The 22,961-nt window shown below is 42.7% G+C and overlaps 1 protein-coding gene across 3 annotated transcripts in view; it reads right to left on the bottom strand.

Moving 5' to 3' along the window:
• Nucleotides 1-22,961, bottom strand: part of OSBPL1A (oxysterol binding protein-like 1A) — a 237,844-nt gene that overhangs the window by 17,712 nt on the left and 197,171 nt on the right. For all 3 annotated transcript variants that reach the window (XM_011939267.1, XM_011939268.1, XM_011939269.1), the window contains 3 exons: nt 16,119-16,194; nt 1,670-1,804; nt 582-679 (listed from right to left, as the gene is read on the bottom strand). In XM_011939267.1, the coding sequence (XP_011794657.1) occupies nt 582-679; nt 1,670-1,804; nt 16,119-16,194 (309 nt within the window). The remainder of the gene's footprint in view (nt 1-581; nt 680-1,669; nt 1,805-16,118; nt 16,195-22,961) is intronic.

Raw genomic sequence — 22,961 nt, forward strand, 5'->3', positions numbered from 1 at the left:
AAAAAAAAAAAAAAAAAGAGGGCCTCACTGTTGCCCAGGCTGGAGTGCGGTGGCTAATAACAGGTGCAACCCCACCACTGACCAGCACGGGGGTTTTGACCTACTCCATTTCTGACCTCCCTCTCCTGGGAGGTCACCATATTCATGCCAAACTTAGTGCGGACACCTGACCAGCATAGAGCACTACAGCCCAGAGTTCCTGGGCTCAAGAGATCCTGCTGCCTCAGCCTCTCAAGTAGCTGGGACTATAGGCCTGTGCCACCATACCCAGCTAATATATTTTAAATGATTATTTTTAAAAACTCGATCATGTCTTATTATCTACATAAGGAGAAAAGGAGGGTGATTAATCCCATGTGATCAGGAATACAAAAATCCTTGCAGTTATTTTTTAAATGGTAGCTTTTATGTATGTTTCAATATTTTTGACAGTCTCTAAAATAATAGCTATCCTAGAAACAAACATCAAAATTGTTAACTTGCTCCAGTCCTATGTAATTGTTATTGGTGATGACCAATACGTATGTATTTCTCCTCTTCATCTGCAAGGCTATATAAAGCATGCAAGTGAAAAGCCTCACCGCACTAATTCGTAAGTCTCTCCCAGCAGTGGGTTGAAAGGCTTTCCAGTCCGCTCCCACTGAGAAGCAACGGCAGATACAGCAAATGCAGCTACACACTGTGGGACAGAGCATGAGAACAAGTCAGAAACAGCCCAGCTCGCCCCGCATTCTTTTAGGAACTGAAATTTTGCCGAAGACAGTAATTTACAGAATTATTTTGAGGAGTTTAATTACTCTGGAGTTTTAATATGGCTCTAGCAGTGGGACATGGACACCTGGATATTCAGAATGAAAATAACTTTCAGTCACTTCCTATAGTGACTGGTTATTCCCAACCATGGTTTTCATCACACTCTAACAGTGCTACAGATTCTCTTAAGGACTTTCAAAAAATCCTCAAGTCCAAAGTTACTTTTAATTCATTTAAAATTTTTTAAAAGTATCACACTCCAGGATTGGGGAAAGAGATATAAAACTCCACAACTTAATTGGTGTTAAGTCCACTGAGGTTGGAAAATGCTGATTTATATAAATGCAAGGACAGAAAGACTCAGTTTAGAATGCTATTGTTTTGCTGAAGGAGAACAATGTGTCCACTATACTCTGCCTCTAACTAGTCCGTCCATGTACAACATCTAAAATCTTCCATCTAAAAAATTAAAAAGTGCAATTCCTTGCTGTCCGTTAACATATAGCAATGTATATATATTTATATACCCAAGTAAGCACAAACATATTTTTCTACTTTATATGTGTGTGTGTGCGTGTTAACTTCTTCTTGGAAATACCCTGAGAAAGTCTGAAAGAAGAAAGGTTGAATTCTTCCCCTAACACAACGCTACTTTCTCAACTAAATATTTAGCAAAAGCCCCCTAATATCCAGGTTTGCTTACGGGCCACCTCCCGCTTCTCCTGCAATACTCACCGGTCTTTGCACGATGGTGTCGCCCTGACCAGAGGGCACTCCAGACGTGCGGACTGAGCTTTGATAAAACTGCCCAGCCTCACATGGAATTTAACACTAACTGTGTGAACGTGTGTGTGTTCGGGGCTGGGTTGGTAACGAGGTCTCTCAGAGTTAGACCTTTTCCTCGCTTGGCTCCTACCTGCATCCTTTCCACAGGGTCGGAGAGTGAACTGGCCTTGTGGATGAGGTAAGTATGCTCCATGTATTCAGTGAGGCGCTGCAGGAAGCTCAGAGGCTCATTAAATATAACTGGCATCGTGATCTTGGATAGTTCCTATTGAACCAGAAAATTGAAAGTGTTACGTCCCATATACATAACAAACAAAACTATTGTTATCTTTACATAACATCCTCCTGGAAAGGACGGAACAGAAACTAGCAACCCGTGAAATTTCTTCAATATTGGTTCAATTTCACAAAATCTTCCCAGAGCACCTAATACCGTGGAGGATATCCTTCTAGGCCTTGGAGGAGGAAATACAAAGACTGCCCAAACATTCTCCGTGGCTCCAGGGAGCTCACTCTCTGCTGGTGAGCATGAGCGATGCCTCTTAGTCTGCCTTGCATCAGAATTAGGAACTGGGAGACAAAGGCAATGGAGACAAACAAAACTCTTCATAGTGGTGGTAAAATAATTAACTGCAGGGCCATTAATTCCTGGAGATGGCTCCAATGCCTTGAGGTCCTTCATAAGCAAACTGTTGAAACCCCTTCCCCTGTCGACTTAAGCCCCATCAATCAGAACCGCCAAACGAACCTCTATCTAGGGACGTTACACTTTCACCAACATGAATATACTTTTTGGCTCCTTCAAAGAACACCTTCTAAAAGCTCCCCTTCCTGCCTTCTCTGTGGAGTGTGGAACAGCTTCAGGTCTGGGGCTGTTCAAGTCATGAATCACTGTCTGTTCAAATATATGTGTTAAAATTTCAGTATGTCTACATTTATGTTGTAACCATGGGCTAAGGATTAACCACTCATACCATTTTTGTGAGTAATTTTCCAAAACAAATTTTACAGCTTTTGAAATGACAATGAAATGAAATGATGCGACGACACCGAGCTTATCTGAGCACACCAATCTAGTATAAATTATGGTCTAGGGTACTAGCAGGCTACGGCATATTTTACAGAATAGATTTGAAATTCTGTCTGCCAGAATGCTGCCATCACAACCAACTCTCAAAAATCATTTAACAATTAGGAAGTTTCCGACCTCAACTGCAACTGTTCAATTCTGTTTACCATGTGCCACCAGCAAGCAATATTCTGGTGAGGCCTTTACAAAATTCGTTAAGTAACACACCTATCTTGGTATTTACTGGAATATTCTGACGATCTTCCCAAACTGCTATCAACCATTCCCTTGGGAATCAGGTCTTTCATGAGGGCTGCTGGCTGGTCGTGTGGGCAGGTGAACAGTGCTGAGGTGCAGTCAGGCCGAATGCCACCTGACCTACCTCTGACTTTTCCCCCTAAATATCCATGTTCCCACTGAGATTTTCAATTAAAAATAATGCAACCTTCACAGAACTGAAACTGGAGCGCATTCAAAGAAAATAAGCTCATTCATTACCATAAAATACTGCAGAAAACACACAGACATGTAACAGCTCAGCCTAATTAAAAGAAATGGTAAATTTATTGCTGCATCATTGGGGAGATGAGGGAAAACAGGAATGTATATAGAGAAACAAAGGAAGGCTCAACCACATACACTCGAAGAGCTCATTAAACCCAGAGATTCACTACTGGGGACAAGTCAGAAAACCTGGGACCGCCAAGGCTTGTCTTTATGGAAATGCCCCAGGCTCTCTTAACTCCGTCACCCAGGCTGGAGCGCAGTGGCACCATCTTGGCTCACCATAACCTCTGCCTCCCAGGTTCACACAATTCTCCTGCCTCAGCCTCTGGAGTAGCTGGGATTACAGATATGCACCACCAGATCCGGGTAATTTTTGTATTTTTTAAGTAGAGACAGGGTTTCACCATGTTGGTCAGGCTGGTCTCAAACTCCTGACCTCAAGGGATCCGATCCTCCCACTTCAGCCTCCCAAAGGGCTGCAACTACAGGTGTGAGCCATAGCACCTGGCCTTCTATTTTTCAATAAAAACTATTGTTATTGTTTTTTTCCACTACAAAAACTAATTGGGAAATACATAATTATCTTAGTATAAAATATAATATTGAAATAAAAACATGAAAATGTCTCTTTACTTCCCTTTCCCACTCCTCTCCCCAGACACAAAACAGCAGCACCACTTTGGGATACAGACCTATGTATTCACACACATATGCATACACACTCCTGATTTACATTCACACACACAGATTTTTTTTTTTTTTTTTTTTTTTTTGAGGCAGAGTTTTGCTCTTGTCGCCCAGGCTGGAGTGCAAAGGCGCGATCTCGGCTCACTACAACCTCCACTTCCCAGGTTCAAACGACTGTCATGCCTCAGCCTCCCGAGCAGCTGGAACTACAGGCGTGCAGCACCATGCCTGGCTTATTTTTTTGTATTTTTAGTAAAGATGGGGTTTCACCATGTTGGCCAGGCTGGTGTCGAACTCCTGACCTCAGGTGATCACCCACCTCAGCCTCCCAAAGTGCTGGGATTACAGGCGTGAGCCACTGTGCCCAGCCAAAATTTGTTTTAATGCATGATGTCAGCTCTATGTATTGACTCATTACACTTTCACTGTGTTTTGCGCATCTTTCAGTGGGGTGTTATACACATGTAAGGTACATACACCGAGTCTTTCAAGTTCTTTCTAATCACAGGATAGTGTAATGCTAAGACCACTGAACCAGACTGAGTTCCACTGCTGGGTTCACCATTTACTAGCCGTGTAGCTTTGACCAAGTTAAACTCTGTGCCAGTTTCCTCATCAGTAAGTACTAAGCGCTAATATAATAGTATCTATCATAAAGCATAGTTCTGGGCATATTCATAATGCTAGATGTGTTTGTTAAATTTAAAACAATGCCCATATCTGGACACACTGTGAACTATTTAATCATATATCTTTAAGAATATAGGCAAATAGGGATTTTAAGTAGATTTCTCTAAAGTGGAATTTCTGGGTCAAAAGCATGCTCATTTAATTTATTTTATTTATTTATTTTTTTACAGACACTACCAAGCTGAATGCTTTCCAAAACAGCTTAACCAATTTATACTCCCACCAATGGTGTATGACAGTCAACATCTCTGATGCTAAAAGAGGTGTATTACTCCCACTTTGCTCCTTCTGGCATGTTTATGCTTTCATTAAACACATATTTAACTGAGCACCTACTATGTGCCAGGTACTGCAGCAAAAGCATCATTACAACCACCGCTTAACCTGGAATGCCCTGCTCTGTCTTCCCTTTATTCCTCTATGTCCTACCCAGATTTCAAGGCCCAGTTCAAGTCTTTCCTCCTCAAGTACTGTAGCACCCACTGATTTCCTCCTCCTTCCAATTGCTAGAGTACCAAAATGTACTGCCCACAACTGAGCATTTGATCAGAGATTAGATTCTATTACCTACTGTTATGGTATGGGTGGTAACCAGCTTATCTTGCTACGTGTATAGTAATACAATTCCTTGGGAAAGGGACACTATCTTATACCCCATCTATGCCCCCCCATCACCTCACAGAGAGAGGGGAACACTGCAGGTGTGCCCTGCCCCAGATGCACCCTGCATTCTCACTGCCCCGTGAGCTTTCCCTTTTCAGGCATTTGTCACACACAGAACTTCCCGCCTCCTTCAATGGAGAGCTCTTTGAAGACAAAGGTCTTGCTTAATAATGCATGTGGTTAACACAGCTAAATGCTGAGTAAAATATTGGTAACTTTTGAAATATTGTTCAGCTCTTAAAAGAAATGAGCTATCAAGTCATGGAAAGACATGGAGCAAACATAGATGCCTGTTACTAAGGGAAAAAAAGCCAGTATGATTCCAATTGTATGACATTCTGGTTAAGACAAAACGATGGAGACAGTAAAAGGGTCAGTGGTTGCCCAGAGTAAGGGGGAGGGATGAACAGGCAGAGCAAAGAGCATTTTTAAGGCAGTGAAAACACTCTGTATGGTACTACAATGTTGGATACATGTCATTACATGAACACAGAACACCAAGAGTGAGCCCCAGTATAAACTACGAACCTGGGGTGATGAAGCATCGCAGGTTCACCGATTCTTTTTGTTGTTGTTGTTGAGACGGAGTTTCGCCCTGTCGCCCAGGCTGGAGTGTAATGGTGCATTGTCGGCTCACTGCAACCTCCACCTCCTGGGTTCAAGCAATTCTCCTGGCTCAGCCTCCCAAAGAGCTGGGACTACAGGCACGTGCCACCAACGCCCAGCTAATTTTTTATATCTTTAGTAGAGACGGGGTTTCACCATGTTGGCCAGGCTGGTCTCAAACTCCTCACCTTGTGATCCGCCCACCTCAGCCTCCCAAACTGCTGGGATTACAGGCATGAGCCACCGTGCCTGGCCAGGTTCACCAGTTCTAACAAATGGGCCGCCCTGGTGAGGGAGGCTATGCACATGTGGGGCCAGGGAGTGTGTGGGAACTCTCCGCACCTTCCTCTCAATTTTGCTGTCAACTGAAAACTACTTTATAAAATAAAAGTCTTTTAAAAAATAAAATGAGGCCAAGCATGGTGGCTCACACATGCAGTCTCACCAGTCTGGGGACCAAGGCACAAGGATCACGAGCCCAGGAATTCGAGACCAGCCTGGGCAGCAAAGTGAGATCCCATCCCTACAAAAAAATCAGAAAACTAGCCGAGCGTGGGGGCGTGCATCTGTAGTCCCAGCTACTCAGGAGGCCGAGGCAGAAGGCTTGCCTGAGCTCAGGAAATCAAGGCTACAGTGAATCATGTTCGTGCCACTGCATTCCAGCCTGGGTGACAGAGCAAGACCCTGTCTTAAAAAAATAAAATGAAATTTTAAGAAAACGAATTTTGATGAATCATCCTTTAGGAAAGATCAAATTATCTTTCCAGTCCTGCTACAGAAAATATCATAGTCGCAGTCACATGTGAGAAAAGAGAATGTAAAGCCAAAAAAGAGTAACAAAAAAAGTACAGAAGAATGTTAAGGCAATTAAAGAAGTCTATAATGATTTTGGATTTATATTGTTTGTGGTACTAGACACAAACAACGTTACTGTGGTAATAGAGATATTTACACTTCAAAACTTGTGATGATTTTTCCTCATTCTAAATAAATATTCACCTTAAAATCTGAGAGAAAAAACAGGTTATAAAGCTACATGTTCAAAAATATTCTAATCTTGTTAAATATGTTTTTATAGACATAGAAACAAATGCTAGAAGATAGTAACATCAAAAAGTTAGCAGTGGGTATCTCGTATCTCTAGGAGTTGGGGGCATAGGGAATCCTAATAACCTTCCTTATGCTTTTCTGTATTTTCCAGATTTCCTAAAATGAACATGCATTGCTCTTCTAATCAAGGGTAAAACGAGATGTTACTTTAAAACCTAACAATAGGCCAGGCGCGGTGGCTCAGGCCTGAAATCCCAGCACTTTGGGAAGACGAGGTAGGTGGATCATGAGGTCAGGAGTTCGAGGCAGCCTGGCCAACATGGTGAAACCCCATCTCTACCAAAAATACAAAAATTAGCTGGGCATGGTGGTGTGTGCCTGTAATCCCAGCTATGAGGGAGGCTGAGGCAGGAGGATTGCTTGAACCCAGGAGGCAGAGGTTGCAATGAGCCAAAATTATGCCTCTGCATTCCAGCCTGGGCAACAGAACAAGACTCCAACTCAAAAAACAAAAACAAAAACAAAAAACAAAAAACAAACAAACAAACAAAACCCACAAAAAACCAATTTCAGACAGGCAAAAGGAAAAGCAAGGGAAGCTAACAGCCTCACACCGCAGCAGCTGGTCCATCTTATAATACACACACTTGCATTGATGCTAGTCATGAAATGGACAAGGAAAAACTGGTGTAGAAGTAATACAATGGAAACTTCAGATTAGTCCACTCCTAAGTTCCAGAGACAGGAAATTGAAAGAACAGGTTCCTACTTCTTGGGTAAGGCTGCTGCTAAACATAAACAAATAAATAAGAAAGGGCTCTGAACAGACAGTAGAATGGTGGTTACTGGGCCGGGGGAGGCGGAGTGGGGAAGTTGGTGTTTTGAGGGGACAGTTTCCCTTTTGCAAGCTGAAGAGAGTTCTGTGGATGGACGGTGGTGATGGTAGCACAGCAATGCGGGTATACTGATGCCACTGAACTATATACTTAAAAATGGTGAAGGTGGTGCCTTTTATGTTATGTATGTTTTGCCATAATTGTAAAACCAAGGGGAAAAAAATGAGCTCTGAGATCAAACTTCCTACATTCAAATCCTAGTTGTACTACCTACTGCTTGCCTGGCAGCCTGCAAGTCCCTAACCTCTCCCCATAGTGGGGACAATTTCATTACATACCTCACCAGGCTTGTAAAGATGAGATGTATTCATTAATATAAAGCACTTAGAATAGTGCCAGGCATCTGTTAAGTGAGCAATAAATGCTAGCTATTATCACTGTTATTAATAATGCAGACAAGATCTCCAAATCCTCCAAGGTTGCAGGAAAGCAAGTATGCCTCAATGGCTGGGATACTCTGCCCTGACCCAGGGGCAGCCGAGCTGCAGAGAAGCTACACAGACAGCAGCATGGCATAGGGACCTGAGCTGAAAAGGTGAGGGAGTGAGGGACAGGGTGCTGCCCTTTCTGAAGCCTGGGCCAGGAGGGATCCAAACACCAGGATGGCAGGGGTTCACTGCAGTGGCAACCAGTGACAGCCAGTAGGTGACACAGACTATGCCATTTCTGGCTCAGCTCTCTTCCTGTTTTCTCCATTTCCCACAACAGCAGGGTGGGATTGATCATAAAGAAATTATAAAAGTTTATTCATTAAAAGAAAGGAAGAGCTTTACCTGTAAGTCTGATTTTGAATTTGTTTTTCCTGAAAAACACTCTAAGGACTATCATATACTCACTGAGGAAGGAACAGATGGACCGGGGATGACATTTTAGTATTTATAAGACAGGAGTGCTTCCCTCAAAGGGATTTTGCTTTGTTTTCTCAGGAATACTGGCTTAGGGATGTAATCTTTCAACTCTAAAGCAATGCTGCATGCACTGCCATTTCTCCACATCCAGCTCCATGGGAAAACACAGCACAGCAGGATGGGGCAGGCAGGTGTCCACAGCCACTGGCTGTTCAACACCAGTCACCCGGGCTTTCCAGGGGTCGGAAGCCAATGACAAAGAGGGCGGTGTGAACGCTGGAGACCACGGCACAAAGGATGTGGGTGTATCATCAATTCAATAAGTAGATTTATTTTTTCATCATTTGAAAAGCTGCTAAAATTCTAAAAGTCTCTTTTAATAAAATTTTGTAATCTATAATAATTTAAACAGCTTTCCATTTCTTTTAGTAACTCAGAATGAATGCATTCAAGAAAATGGAAAGGCACATGGCTGGGTCAAATAACAGAGAGAGAATGAGAGGCAGAACCCGGATTGCCATAAAAACAACCTGGACCTTGGAAGAGTGTAGGATGCTATTTTAAAATATACCAACTTACTTGCAATTGTATTGCCTCCATCATCTGTAATTATTTTAAAATAATCTTACAATTATTTCAATTGCTAAAACCTACAGTTCCCTAGAGAGGTAGTGAAAAGCTCACTGACACCAACTATATTTTATTTCCTTCCCTCTTAGACCTCTTGAAAATTCACTGATACATCATTTTCACTTCCAATCCAATGAAGTGTAGTGTTGCATTCTCTAGATATTGTATACAACTAGTATGTCTATATATTCCAATAATAAGAAAAACAATTCACATTATGAAGATCAAGCTTCAAGAAGAAACACTGCCTAGAAACTTCTATCATTGAGAGCTTCAGGCAGCTGGAAAAGTTAAACATTTATGCCAAGCAATTCCAGCTAAAAGCAAAGTTTAAATATCACCATGCAAATTAAGAGCAACCAATGATGAAACTGCAGAAACTCCTAATTGCAATTGCTCCCTGGCTGACAAACTGAGAAGAAGGAGAGAAGGCTGCGTTTTCACTTGAGCACTAGAGAAACTTGAGAGCAAGGCCAAGTTTGAGATCAACTGAAATTGAAAATACTGTATAAATGCAAAGTCTACCACTGTAACCGGACAGAAGTGTAACTACTTAAGACCTGGGTTACAGAGAGAAAATTCCCCTCAGGTACTAGGCTAGGTGTGTCTGCTCTGTTGCCCAGACAGCAGTTTCCGGGCAGGGTGCTCCCTTCTCCACTGACAGCCGGGGGCTGGCGGCTGTCGGCTGTCCCCTGGATAGAGCCGTGCCTCCTGCAAAATGGAGATGGCACTGGATGTTTCCTCTGTGACACCTCTACCTCCCACAGCTACCGAGGACGAAAAAATTCATCGTGCTTACAGTTGAGAGCCTTGGAGGGCCAAATGTCTTTCTTTCCCCATCTCATGCTGCCCAGTTCCCTCCCCTCCACACGATGCCTACATCTCATCCATCAGTTTATCACTGCATGACGTTCTTGTCGTCTGAATACCACTGATTACACGCACAGGAGTTACTCCAAGGCGTCCTGGGATAGCTGCCTGCGGCCACTCCGGATGGGCAGTTTGAAAAAAAGCCTGCCGCCCTCAGGCTTTCTGTCCTCAGTCCTCACAGGCCAGTCGGGGGGTACAACAGGGGCCAGAGTGAAAGACACACAGGCAGAAAGGAAGGCGCCACGGAGCGGGAAAAGGGGGTGTGCTCATCATGGGTGAACTGAGCCACAGTGTGGGCACCTCAGTGCAACCAGCGGGAAAACAGGGAGGAGAAGATAAGAAAAGCTCTAAGGAAAACGCTAATGAGCATAATGATATTCCTTTCCTATTCTTCCTGCTTAGGAGCTGAACAGCTTTAGAGTTGGGAGGTGGCGTGAACCCTCCTGCTAGGCGACTTCACTAAAGGCTGAACAACACCTAGACAGGCGTGCGGAGAGACAATGGAAGCACGGGCCGCAAGCTTGCACCGGATCACTCGGCATTCGTGGCTTTAAGGGAATCTACTTCCACATGCATTTTCTCCTAGAAACTGGCAAGTCTCAGAGGGCACCTGCACTGGAGGGACTGCGCTGCTCCTCTTTGCTCATCTCCCCATTCACGGTCGCCCTCTGCTACTTTAAAAAAAAAAAAAAAAAAAGGACGTAATCTCCCACCATCCTGAATCACAGCATAGTATTTATACCTGGAAATGAGAAAGGCTCCAGGGCACCAGACAGGGAAGGTTAGAAACAGTACTGTTATCAGCAAAGCCTCTTTTACTCAAGAACCATTAACTTACATTAGGGCTCCTTAACTGCCTGTTTCAGTTAAGGGAAAGACACGACACTAGAAATAGGGTCTTCAAGCCACTTCTCCCCAGGTTGAAACATTCTGATTTTAGACCACTGTAGAGTGTGGGGGTAGAGATACCAATTTTGTTTAACTATCTTGCTGCTTCTATCTCCTGTCTCTCTAGCTGGTATTTATAACACGCCAGATTTGGCAAAGCTCCAAATCTTATCTAGCTCCGCATCTATCTTAGAGTTGGAACGCAAGAATAACACTGTTGTCATGGTGGCATATATGGTATCACATGTTTATCTGAATCCAGAAATAACATCACATCCCTTCTGACAGTTACTCTGACCTGGTGATACGTATGGGCATGAGGTCTGGCCCCATGGCTATGCGGCAGACATTCTGTACCGGAAAGAATGAGTGAAATCTTCAGTCTGTGGGAAACATCTTAAGATTCATGGTGAGATAAAAGCATTTTATCAAAAACATACTGGCAAAGGTTTACTTCAGTGAAAAATATTCCAATTTTCTCAACCCTTTCTCAGTATTGCAAGGCACAACTGAGTGATAAAAACAGTTCAATGAATTGAGATCGGAGAGCTTGGGAAAAGCTTCTCTGGTGTATTTCCCAGAGGCCAAGAAGCCAATGACTAATGAAAGGTAACAAAACCTTGTGCAAGTTAGAGTTTTTCAAAGTTGTGTTTTTAGTAACACTGAAGGGAGTCCTAATTGAGTTGTTAGCTTATAAATCACACACAAAAAATTTTGTAATATAATCTGACTTTTGGCATATAGTTGAAAAGGGGGTCAAAGAACTGAACGACATTACTGGATATTTTTTTAAAAACCAAAAAACTCCTGCTCCCATCTGTCTATTAATACGAGCAAAGCTCTCAGTCCTTGCATGTATTCAAAAACAAGGACATAATTGTTACTGAAAATCTTGTCTCACTCTAGCAGCAAGTGATATTCATCTCAGATATCTAAACCCAATTGAAAAAAATTCTTTTCACTCATGACATTTTACCTTTTGCTAATATTTTTATATATTTTATAATGTTTACAATTGTAATCATTCAAATACTAACATTTATAATAACAATGCAAAGAAACCTTTAGTACTAAAGCCTTATAGAATACATAACTTTTTAAATTTTAATTTTTACACATATTTCTGTAATAATGAAGTATGATAAAGTAATCGATAAAAGACCCTCACAGATTAAAAAGATTGAGTTAACTGGGTAAATGGAGGTACTGGAAGAGAGATGACAGCTGAAGGTATGCACATGGCTTCTGGAACTCAGTTTCACCCTCACAAAAAGGACACGAAATTAATTGACTTATCCTATAGGAAGGATAAAATAGAAATACAAGTTCAAGGAGACATGGAAGTATAAACTTTTCAATGACTAAAGAACAGCTTGCTCATGTATTTAACAGAATGACAGTGGCAATCAAAACTTGATGGTATGTGGATTCCACTAGCTACCTTTAAAATAATGATACAACACTTTACTTTCACTTTCAATAGTTGGTATTCATGATATACCAGACCTTTGTCACCTTTTGCAATAATCCAGGACTATTCTATTACTCCAAGACGTTTGAACACACACAAGGTCAGCGCGTGCACGGCCTTGAGCTCGAGTACCTCCTCAAATTTTGTGCTGAGGTCCTGGGGCTGGCTGCCTAAGTCACTGAGCATGAACACCCATGACCTAACCTCTGACTGAGCCCTGCTGAGAAAGCCGCTGGAGCAAAGGGATGGAGGGGAAGAGGAAGACGGAAACAGGGTACACACAGGACACGAGGCTTTGGGATTAAAGAGTCCTGTGACAAAGGGGCCACAAGCAGAAAGAAATAAGCAAAGGCTTCAAATGACTAAGCAGTGTCAGGATTAGTTCTCAGGAGCCAGAGATTTGCTTGTTTAGTAAAAGCTTCAACCACAAAGAGATTTAGGGTTGAATTCCAGTTATGTAAAGTATTCATTTCACATTGTATAATCTGACATTTTGATAACATAATCCTGCCCAAAACAGAGTAGGAGAAGAAAAGAAGGATGTCATCAGTACTGGAAATCAAAGTGGCTACATGCTATTTGGAAAAAGGTAAAGTACAATGTGCAGGTGCGCGGGAGTGGAGGAGATGGGGCAGAGTGAGCCTGGCTGGGGATGGGGCTGCAGACACTGGGGGCCAAGATGACAAATGCCTGGAGAAGAAACTCTTCCTTTCCTTCCTAAGACAAAGTGAGACTTAGATCACATCTGGCAGATAAGCATATGTACTGTGAATTTAGAAAAGCCACATATTTTGAATAATAACAGCATTGCATCATAACATGATATCATCACAGCATACAAATCCGGGGCATTAATTGTTTTGGAAAAAGATGGGACGGGGACCCTAGTTGAGTGTGGAATTGTGGGACTTTCACCCGCAGGATGCTCACACCCTGCACTCTGTCCTGGCACGCTCCTTACGACAACAGAGAGCAGGAAGAGCTACGGCTCGGTATCAAATTTCCTTTTCCACTCTTAAGACTTATTAACAAAATAAGAAGCTGGGTAAATGGAGGTAAGGGAAGAGAAATGATAGCTGAAGGTATGCACATGGCTTCTAGAACTCAGTTTCACTCTCACAAAAAGAACACGAAGTGAAGTATTTGAATTAATGTGACAGAATCAGAAACATGCAGGCCGGGCACGGTGGCTCACACCTGTAATCCCAGCACTTTTGGAAGCCAGGGTGGGTGGATCAACTGAGGTCACGAGTTCAAGACCAGTCTGGCCAACATGGTGAAACCCCGTCTCTACTAAAAGTACAAAAAATTAGCCAGGCATGGTGGTGCGTACCTGTAGTCCCAGCTACTCGGGAGGCTGAGGCAGGAGAATCACTTGAACCCAGGAGGCAGAGGTTGCAGTAAGCTGAGATCACACCACTGCACCCTACCCTGGACCAGAGAGCGAGACTCTGTCTCCAAAAATAAAAAGAATCAGAAATATACAAGAGGGGATTTTTAAAAATGTCTTCACTTTAAGTGTATTAAGACCTACGGATACTACTATTCTCTAAGTTTGGACCTATTTTTCTTTTGGGAGATGGAAACAGGCAGATACTGGAGACTGTTGATACTAAAATTTACTTTAAAAATATATTCCAGGCCAGGCGCGGTAGCTCACGCCCGTAATCCCAGCACTTTGGGAGGCTGAGGTGGGTGGAACTCCTGATGTCAGGAGTTCAAGACCAGCCTGGCCAACATGGTGAAACCCCGTCCTATCTCTATTAAAATTACAAAAAGTAGCTACTTGTGGTGGTGGATACCTATAATTCCAGCTACTTGGGAAGCTGAGGCAGGAGAATCACTTGAACTCGGGAGGCGGAGGCTGCAGTGAGCCGAGATTGCACCACTGCACTCCAGCCTGGGTGATAAAGTGAGACTCTGACTCAAAAAAAAAATGGTTGTAATATTTGTATTTCTCTCTCAAGACTCTTCATTGTTCATGTTTACTGTCGCTTAGTGCTTATACCTTGACTGTGTCTGCTGCCTGAGAGAGAAGGTCCTATAGCAGACAGTGCTCAAAGAACAGTATTTCCAAAAGCTGGGTGATTTCCTTTCCATCCACATTAATAAAAATGTTCTTCCAGAACATGCGTCTCCTATGAACCTCAGCAGAAAGAAATTTCGAAAAACACGACTTCCCCTGAAGCTCTCTCTCTATGCCTCGAATCAATAAACTCTAGAGATATGATTCAGAACATTCTATGGAACCTTTCAACCCAAACAGCTCTATGTTTATTTGTTGTATTTTATTTATGATTCAGCATAAGCATTTACTTGTACAAGAAGTTCTGTGCCTAAACATAAAAGTAAAACCACATTCTAGAGAAACAGAGTATCTGTCAGAGCACAGCAGGTGCAATCCAACATGACAGAGCGGGGATTAGATCCTACATTATCAGGCTCCGAAATTTAGATGAATTACTCTCCATGCAGGAGTCAAAAAATATTTGTTGAAAAGTAATGTTTATGAAATTTGTTCCTTGGAAATTACATTTAGGAAGTTTCAGATTTCATTATCGACTTAGAGAAGAGAGACACTGGAAAAATGCCAGAGGCCAGGCATGGTGGTTCAGGCCTGTAATCCCAACACTTTGGGAGGCTGAGGTGAGAGGACTGCTTGAGCCCAGGAGTACCAGACCACCCTGGGAAACATAGCAAAACTCCTTCTGCACTAAAAATACAACAAATTAGCTGGATGTGGCAGGATACACCTGTGGTCCCAGCTACTCAGGAGGCTGAGGTGGGTGGATCAGTTGAGCCAGGGAGGTTGAGGCTGCTGTGAGCCATGATGGTATTACTTCACTCCAGTCTGGATAATATAATAAGTCCCTGTCTCAAAAAAAGAAAAAAAAAAAAGAAATGAAATGAAAAGAGAAAAGAAAGAAAACGAAAAGAAAAATGCCAAAGTGAGCACCTCTGCAATGGACAAGATTTCAAGCCACAGAATGAAGTGTGCACAAGGTGACTGTACTTCCCAGCACAGGGAAAGTTCTGGAGTGCTCCCAGGATACACATTCAATTGCAAAATGTTAAAAGGTAATGTCCAGGCAGATTCTTTTGTGCCTCACGACTTACATGTTCGGAGGTCCAACATCACACTAGGAAGAGTTAAGAGAACTTTACCCAGAATCCTAGGCTGACTGACACCAGGGTGGCGGTGTTGACTACTAACTTCAAGGGAATCCAAGGATTTCTATAAAAGGAAATGCTGCCATCTCCCTACCTCCCCCCAAATCACATCCACCTGCACAGATAACTAAGCAGAGACGTATTCCAAATACTTAATATACAACACTCACAAATTCCAAATACGAAAACTTGCTCTGTGCACAGAAGTGTAAGTGAAATTCTGTTCTCCACTGTGGAGTTGTCTGTTCTTTCTGAGAGTTTCTAGGTAAGTCTATGGGGCAATATAAATGTGCTGTGATGACAGAAACACGGCATTTTTTTTTTTTTACATCAAAAACACACATTAAAGCCATTAGAGCAGCTCAAATTCTTGTCAGAAAAAATTCACCTATGACTTTTCACAATTTACGATTCTCGTACGTCTCCATAAACATTGTCATGCACCACTTTAATGCAAACTTTTAGATTCCTTTCTAAAGAATATACAATTAAACATATCTGCTTAATATCATATGACAAAACCGTTAATTTACCATTCCAATACATTTTCTGAGGATGCTCCAGATACTGAAGTCATTTCTGGAAAACATAGGAGAAGGCAAACTTGTTCTGAAAAAAGAAAAGAAAAACATAAAGTTCATTCTAATGCCATTGTCATTAGGAGGGAAAAACTACTGTCATTCACATGAGAGCTGCAGACACAGAGAGACACTTTAAAAATGTGTGTCATCACAGACAGGGCTAAACAGGGCTAATCTAGGGTTGCACCTGTTCACCGCTACCTACTCTGGGCTCTGAAAGATTCTGTAGCAAATCAACTGGCCCTCTGTCTTCAGCATTGCTCTGATCTGAACTCAGTCCTCCCAGTCCTTGGGGTCCAGCTGTTTGGACCATCTCAGAGATCCACTATCCTTTCACGTTATGGCACATCTGACCCTGTTGTTGGATTCATGGCATACCTACCATGTTCTGATACTTAATACATTATCATTCTCTAGCTGCTAAATGATGTAAACAAAATGCTATCACAAAGCTGAGATACAGGGTTTTAAGAAATGAAATGGAAAGTAGAAAACTTTTATAAAAGCCAAATATTTTTAAAAAGTAAAAGCCAAAGTATTTTTTAAAAAGTAAAAAGTATTTAGGCCCTGTAACATACATCAGTACTTCCCCAAGGAGACTAACACTGAACAAAATTTAGCAATTCTGGGTGTACTGGAAAACAAATTAACCTCTACAGAAAGAGCATCTTCAAAGCCTCTGTAGGTGTTTGAAAGTAGCCAAGGGATGACGGCTGCCTGGGGCTGAAGGTCTGTGGCTTGGATAAGCAGCACATCAGAGCCACGCCTGGTAGGCAGGGAGTCACTCCATTTCCACAGATCAGAATGGCAGCACCATCAGGAATGAGGGGTGTGCAAGAGGTGCCCAGGCCAACTTTCCATAACACTGTTATGAAAGTTTTCCAGTTGCTGGCCAGGCATGGTGGTTGACACCTGTAATCCCAGCACTTTAGGAGGCCAAGGTGGGCAGATCACTTGAGTTCAGGAACTAAGACCAGTCTGGGCAACATGGTGAAACCCATCTCCACCAAAAATACAAAAATCAGCCACGCATGGTGGTGCACGCCTGTAATCAGCTGCTCAGGAGGCCGAGACAGCAGAATCGCTTGAACCTGGGAGGCGGAGGTTGCAGTGAGACGAGATTGCGCCACTGCACTCCAGCCTGGGTGACAGAGCGAGATTCTGTCTCAAAAAATAAAAAATAATAAAATAATAAAAAGTTTTCCAGTTGCCTTCTGAAATACATCCATATAGCTAAAATATTAAATATTTTAAAAATTATCTTCTAAAGAACCTCTAAATTAAACTAATTTAGATTATAGAAGTTAATACAATTTACATTTTTAAGTCAATAATCCATGGTGGAATTCTAGTTTCTTCTTCTTTTTTAGGAACACGCACTGCTCATTTGGCAGATCTGCCATCTAACCAATCTGCTGGGTAAGTGGTCACAGATGGTATTTAAATCACACTCTCCACTATCCAAGACCATCAATCTCTGTGACATGAACAATGGATACCAGGAAGCAGAATCCCTGCCATTATCTATCCTTTGCATGTATAATATAGTTGTAGAGATGTATATAAACTAAATTTTCCATCTAGTTTTTTCTTTTTCTTTTTTTTGAGATGGAGTTTCTCTCTTGTTGCTCAGGCTGGAGTGCAGTGATGTGATCGCAGCTCACTGCAACCTCTGCCTCCCAGGTTCAAACGATTCTCCTGCCTCAGCCTCCTGAGTAGCGGGGACTGCAGGCACGTGCCACCACACCCGGCTAATTTTTTGTATTTTTAGTAGAGATGGGGTTTCACCATGTTGGCCAGGTCGGTCTTGAACTCCTGACCTCAGGTGATCCACCCACTTCGGCCACCCAAAGAGCTGGGATTATAGGCATGAGCTACCGCACCCAGCCAAATTTTCCTTCTAGTGTCTTGAAAAAATCAACCCAAAGTGTAGCACACCTAGAGAGTGATGAGCTTGAAAGCAGCTTGTGAAGAGGGAATGAGGGCTGTTATTCACCCCCGACAAACGCTGACATTAAATGTACAGATGTGTGCTACCATTCTAACTAAAGGCAAGAAGAGCAGAAAGGCAAGAACAACAAATATCTTGGAGGCAGAAAATGAGACATTTGAGCTTTGTAATTATTCTCGGTTTAGAAATTGTCAGAGGACTGCCAGCCAAGAGTCCCACCTGGGAATATCCTATACTCATTTTTATGCACAAAACTTTCTGTGATTTTATGCGAATGTAATCCTTACTCATTTATAAGGAGGTCGGATTATCTGCAACATTCATCACCTATTCTGAACATAACCAGAAAGCAGAGGGGAAGGGGAAAAGTAAACAGCCGTCACAGCCCATGTTATTTTCTTCTGTAGGACACGCAGAGCCAAGCGCCTTGCCTCACTGAGACCACACTTTTGCAATAAACTGATGGCAAGCAGCAAGAGAAACACCCGCCCACGAGCCACCTACGCAGCACACAAGCCATGGCTTAGTCAATGACCTCTCAGTTGCTGACCACAGGGTAAGTCCACAGCATGACGGGGCTGCCAGGAAGACAGGTGCAATCTCAGACTGCCACAATGGGGCAGTAACCAGGGCATCCCCGAAAGCAATTTGAGCTGGAATTCAGGCTCAGGTGTCACTGTTTTTTTTTTTTTGTTTGTTTGTTTTTGTTTTGAGACAGAGTCATGCTCTGCTGCCCAGGCTGGAGTGCAGTGGTGTGAGTTCGGCTCACTGCAACCTCCACCTCTCGGGTCAAGCAATTCTTCTGCCTCAGCCTCCCAAGTAGCTGGGACTACAGGTACCCGCCACCACGCCTGGCTAATTTTTGTATCTTTAGTAGAGATGGGATTTCACCATGTTGGCCAGGCTGGTCTCGAACTCCTTACATCCAGTGATCCACCCACCTCAGCCTCCCACAGTGCTGGTATTACAGGTGTGAGCCACTGCACCCAGCCCAGGTGCCACTTTGAAAAGAAACTGGAACACTTCCACGTGGGAGGACTGATCTGAGGCGAGGCAAAGGTGTCTGGAAAACATCCTTACAAGCAGTGCTGAGGGACGTGCGAAGCTAGAGAAAAGCTGGGGGTGTCGTGAACAGTGGGCACGAGGCAGGTCTTGGAGTATCGGAGAGAGGGCCTGGGATGGCAGGAGTAATGACATCCATGCCCGCAGCTCCCCCAGCTGCTATGCACTTCAGCCTGCTTCATCTTCCTCCTCCACAGCACTGACTGACGTGACATAAGGTGCACTCTTGCTGATCTGTTGACGACCTCCTACCCCCAAACAGTATGTAAACTTCATGAGAACTCATGTTCTGTCTACTGCTGTAGCCCTGCTGCCTAGGACAATGGCTAGCACCAAGCGGGAGTTTAAGTATTTGTGGAAGAAGCTTTGGAATGTATACGACCTATTAGACATTATCTCTTTTGTAAAGAATTTGGTTTATTCTGTGCCACTCGAGAGAGAAGGACTATTAATTACTGCTGATGAATGCTTATATTAGGGTGGCTAATATAAAGACCTGTCTCACAATTAATTCTAAAAATAGGAGACGAGAGAGGCCTCTTTACAGAGGCTGGAGGATTCCACCAGTCAGGGCACAGACAGGCACCCCAGCTCGACCAAGGATGCTAAACATCATGCCAGGAACAAGACAGCGCCACAACAAAGAATGACCCACCCACAATGTCGGCAGTGCCAGGGCCAAGATATCCAGCCAGAGAAATACAATGAGAGCTTCATGTATAATCTCAAATTCTATAGTAGCTACATTTTAAAAAGTCAAAGCTAATTTTAGTAATTTATTTTATTTAACCCAGTATACCCAAAATGTTAGCATTTCAACATATAATACATAGCAAAAATGATATTTTATACTTTTTGCCATATTGTCTTTGAAATCTAGTGTGTATCCTATACTTTTAGAGCATATCTCAATTAAGCTACTGAACAGTTAACATGAAATCTAGTCTTAACAAAGTTGTTTTTAATGGAAGAACAGTTTCTGCTTCATTTTACAATTTAACTTATGTTAATCAAAATTAAGCAAAAAATCAGGTCGGGTGCCACGGCTCATGCCTGTAATCCCAGCACTTTGGGAGGCTGAGGCAGGTGGATCACAAGGTCTGGAGTTCAAGACCAGCCTGGCCAAGATGGGGAAACCCTGTCTCTACTAAAAAATACAAAAATTAGCCAGGTACAGTGGTGGGTACCTGTAATCCCAGCTACTCGGGAGGCTGAGGCAGGAGAATCACTTGAACCTGGGAAGCGGAGGTTGCAGTGAGCTGAGATTACCCCACTGCACTCCAGCCTGGGCAACAGGGCAAGACTCTGTCTCAAAAAAAAAAAAAGTAAAAAAAATCAGTTTCTCACTCATACTAGCCAGATTTCAAGGGCCCAAAAGCCACATGTGGCTAGTGGCAACTGTACTGAACAGAAGTGACCTCTGTGATTGCTTCTGAAAACAAAATGGTTGTATTGTTTCAAGAATAGGGTGGGGAACAAAAATCTGCCCAATTTTACAAGTCTAAAGTCAAGAACAGACAAAAAACAGTCCACAGTCTAATCAACACGAAAATGCTAAATCTTCTGCAGTGTTATTTGAAGAAGCAGAGGGAGTAGAGAAGTTAAAAAAAAAATGAGGTAGGAGCTTCAGTTAAAAAAAAAAATTGTGTTGAAAAGGATGTGTTTCCATATTTAAAAATTTCACTCCCTCTGCCAGGAAAAAAAGAAGAGAGAATTCCCAAATGATGTTGGATGGCAGTGTTACTCCAGGCAGAAATAAGAACAGATGAGAGCAGCGACCAGAATTTTCAGGCTGAAAGCACAGTTCAGTGATTCTCTCTCCGTGGAGTTTATCTGAGGGTCATTATCCAGCATTCTATGCTTCCTTTTTCTCTTCACGCAGAGAGAACACACCCTGTACCAGGGACTGGCACTGATATGTCCTAGTTCTATTTTCAACCACACAGATGACATTACGACTATCTAGACAACAGCACAATAACTGGTTTTTCAAGGAAGTCTCACAGCGGTTTCATCTATGTGATGCTAACAGTTCCGCTTGCTAGCACATCATTATTTCCCTGCCACACAGCACTGTGGACACACCCCAAAGAACCAAATTCATTTAAGAAGTGTTCACTGACAAATGCCGTGTTTGAATCCCCCTTGTCCTGAAAAGTTGTGCAAGGTCAGGAGATAACGATCTCTAAAAATCTTTAAACATTATTTGGATGGCAGAAATGATATGTTATTTGGGCCAGGTATGGTCGCTCATGCCTGTAATCCCAGCAGTTTGGGAGGCTGGGGCAGACAGATCACTTGAGGTCAGGAGTTTGAGACGATCCTGGCCAACATGGTGAAACCTCGTCTCTACTAAAAATACAAAAATTAGACAGGCATGGTGGCACATGCCTGTAATCCCAGCTACTTGGGAGGCTGAGGCAGGAGAATCACTTGAACCCAGGAGGCAGAGGTTGCAGTAAGCTGAGGCTGTGCTACTGCACTCCAACCTGGGCCACAGAGCAAGACTCCATTTAAAAAAAAAAAAAAAAAGAAAGAAAGAAAAAACAAATTATATGTTATTTGGAAGCTGAGCCTCGCAAATTTACCTAACTGCACAGATCTCCCTTATCTACCCACTGGACACCGAGCGCACCTCCTGCATCTGCTCCGTGGATTGCTAGGTTAAACACTCAGCACTGTTTGCTCACAGAGGCCCTCTGAAAAGAAAAGATGACAACACAAAGGTAGGCAAAATTAAGCTTCACCTGGAATTGGCTGCCAGGTGTTTCAGGATTTCCAGGTTTGCCTCCTGATATTTCACGAGACACACATGAGCTCTTCCGGGTCTTGGGTATGTGCACGCATATTTTTACTGAGATATTCTTATATTTGGCAGGAGGTGGGGGAGGTGTCATCCCTTTCATGGAGGATATAAAAGAACCATGGAATGGAAACCAGAGTTACAGCGCACACTCTTGCTACCACCCAGCTATGTAACCTGGGGCAAATCTTGCAAGTCGAAGCTACACAGCTGTACAATTCGCCTTCTTCTGGCAGCTAGATCTGCACTAAGAAAAATGCCTAGGACAATTAAAGCTTTTTGGAAATGAAGGTTCAACTTCTTACCTACACGCCAGTTTCAAAGAATTTTTAAAATTATTTGTTATTTTTATAAAGCACAAACATACTAAGATAAAAACACTCATTGTCAGTGGTGACATCATCTGTCCACTAAATTATCTCCTCACACGTAGGCGCTCTTTGTATATTATAGATATTTCATTCACCACCTGCATTACAGATAACTTATCCCAAGTCTAACATTGGCCGTGTGATTCTGTTTATGGTATGATTTGCTAAACCAAATCTACCTACCAGGGAAGGCTATATATGTTATTATCATAATCTACATGTGAAACATAAATGAACAGCTATCATTCAGCATTTTCCCAATCAACAAAATAAAAACAATTCGTTAGTAACAAGTATTCCAGAAAAAAAGGTAAATTTCTTAATCCACAATATTTGGTATTTTTCCAATGGACAAGATAGAAACAATTCATTATTAACAGGTGTTCCAGAAAAAAAGGTAAATTTCTTAATTCACAACGTTTGGTAATCTTGACCTTAAATTTTTAGGAATTCAAGTTCTATGTCAAAACCAAAACACATACGATTAAAACAATCTTCTCGGCTGGGCGCAGTGGCTCAAGCCTGTAATCCCAGCACTTTGGGAGGCCAAGACGGGTGGATCACGAGGTCAGGAGATCGAGACCATCCTGGCTAACACGGTGAAACCC

The sequence above is a fragment of the Colobus angolensis genome, unplaced genomic scaffold (genome assembly GCF_000951035.1).
Source record: "Colobus angolensis palliatus isolate OR3802 unplaced genomic scaffold, Cang.pa_1.0 Scaffold18, whole genome shotgun sequence".
NCBI classification, from domain to species: domain Eukaryota; kingdom Metazoa; phylum Chordata; class Mammalia; order Primates; family Cercopithecidae; genus Colobus; species Colobus angolensis.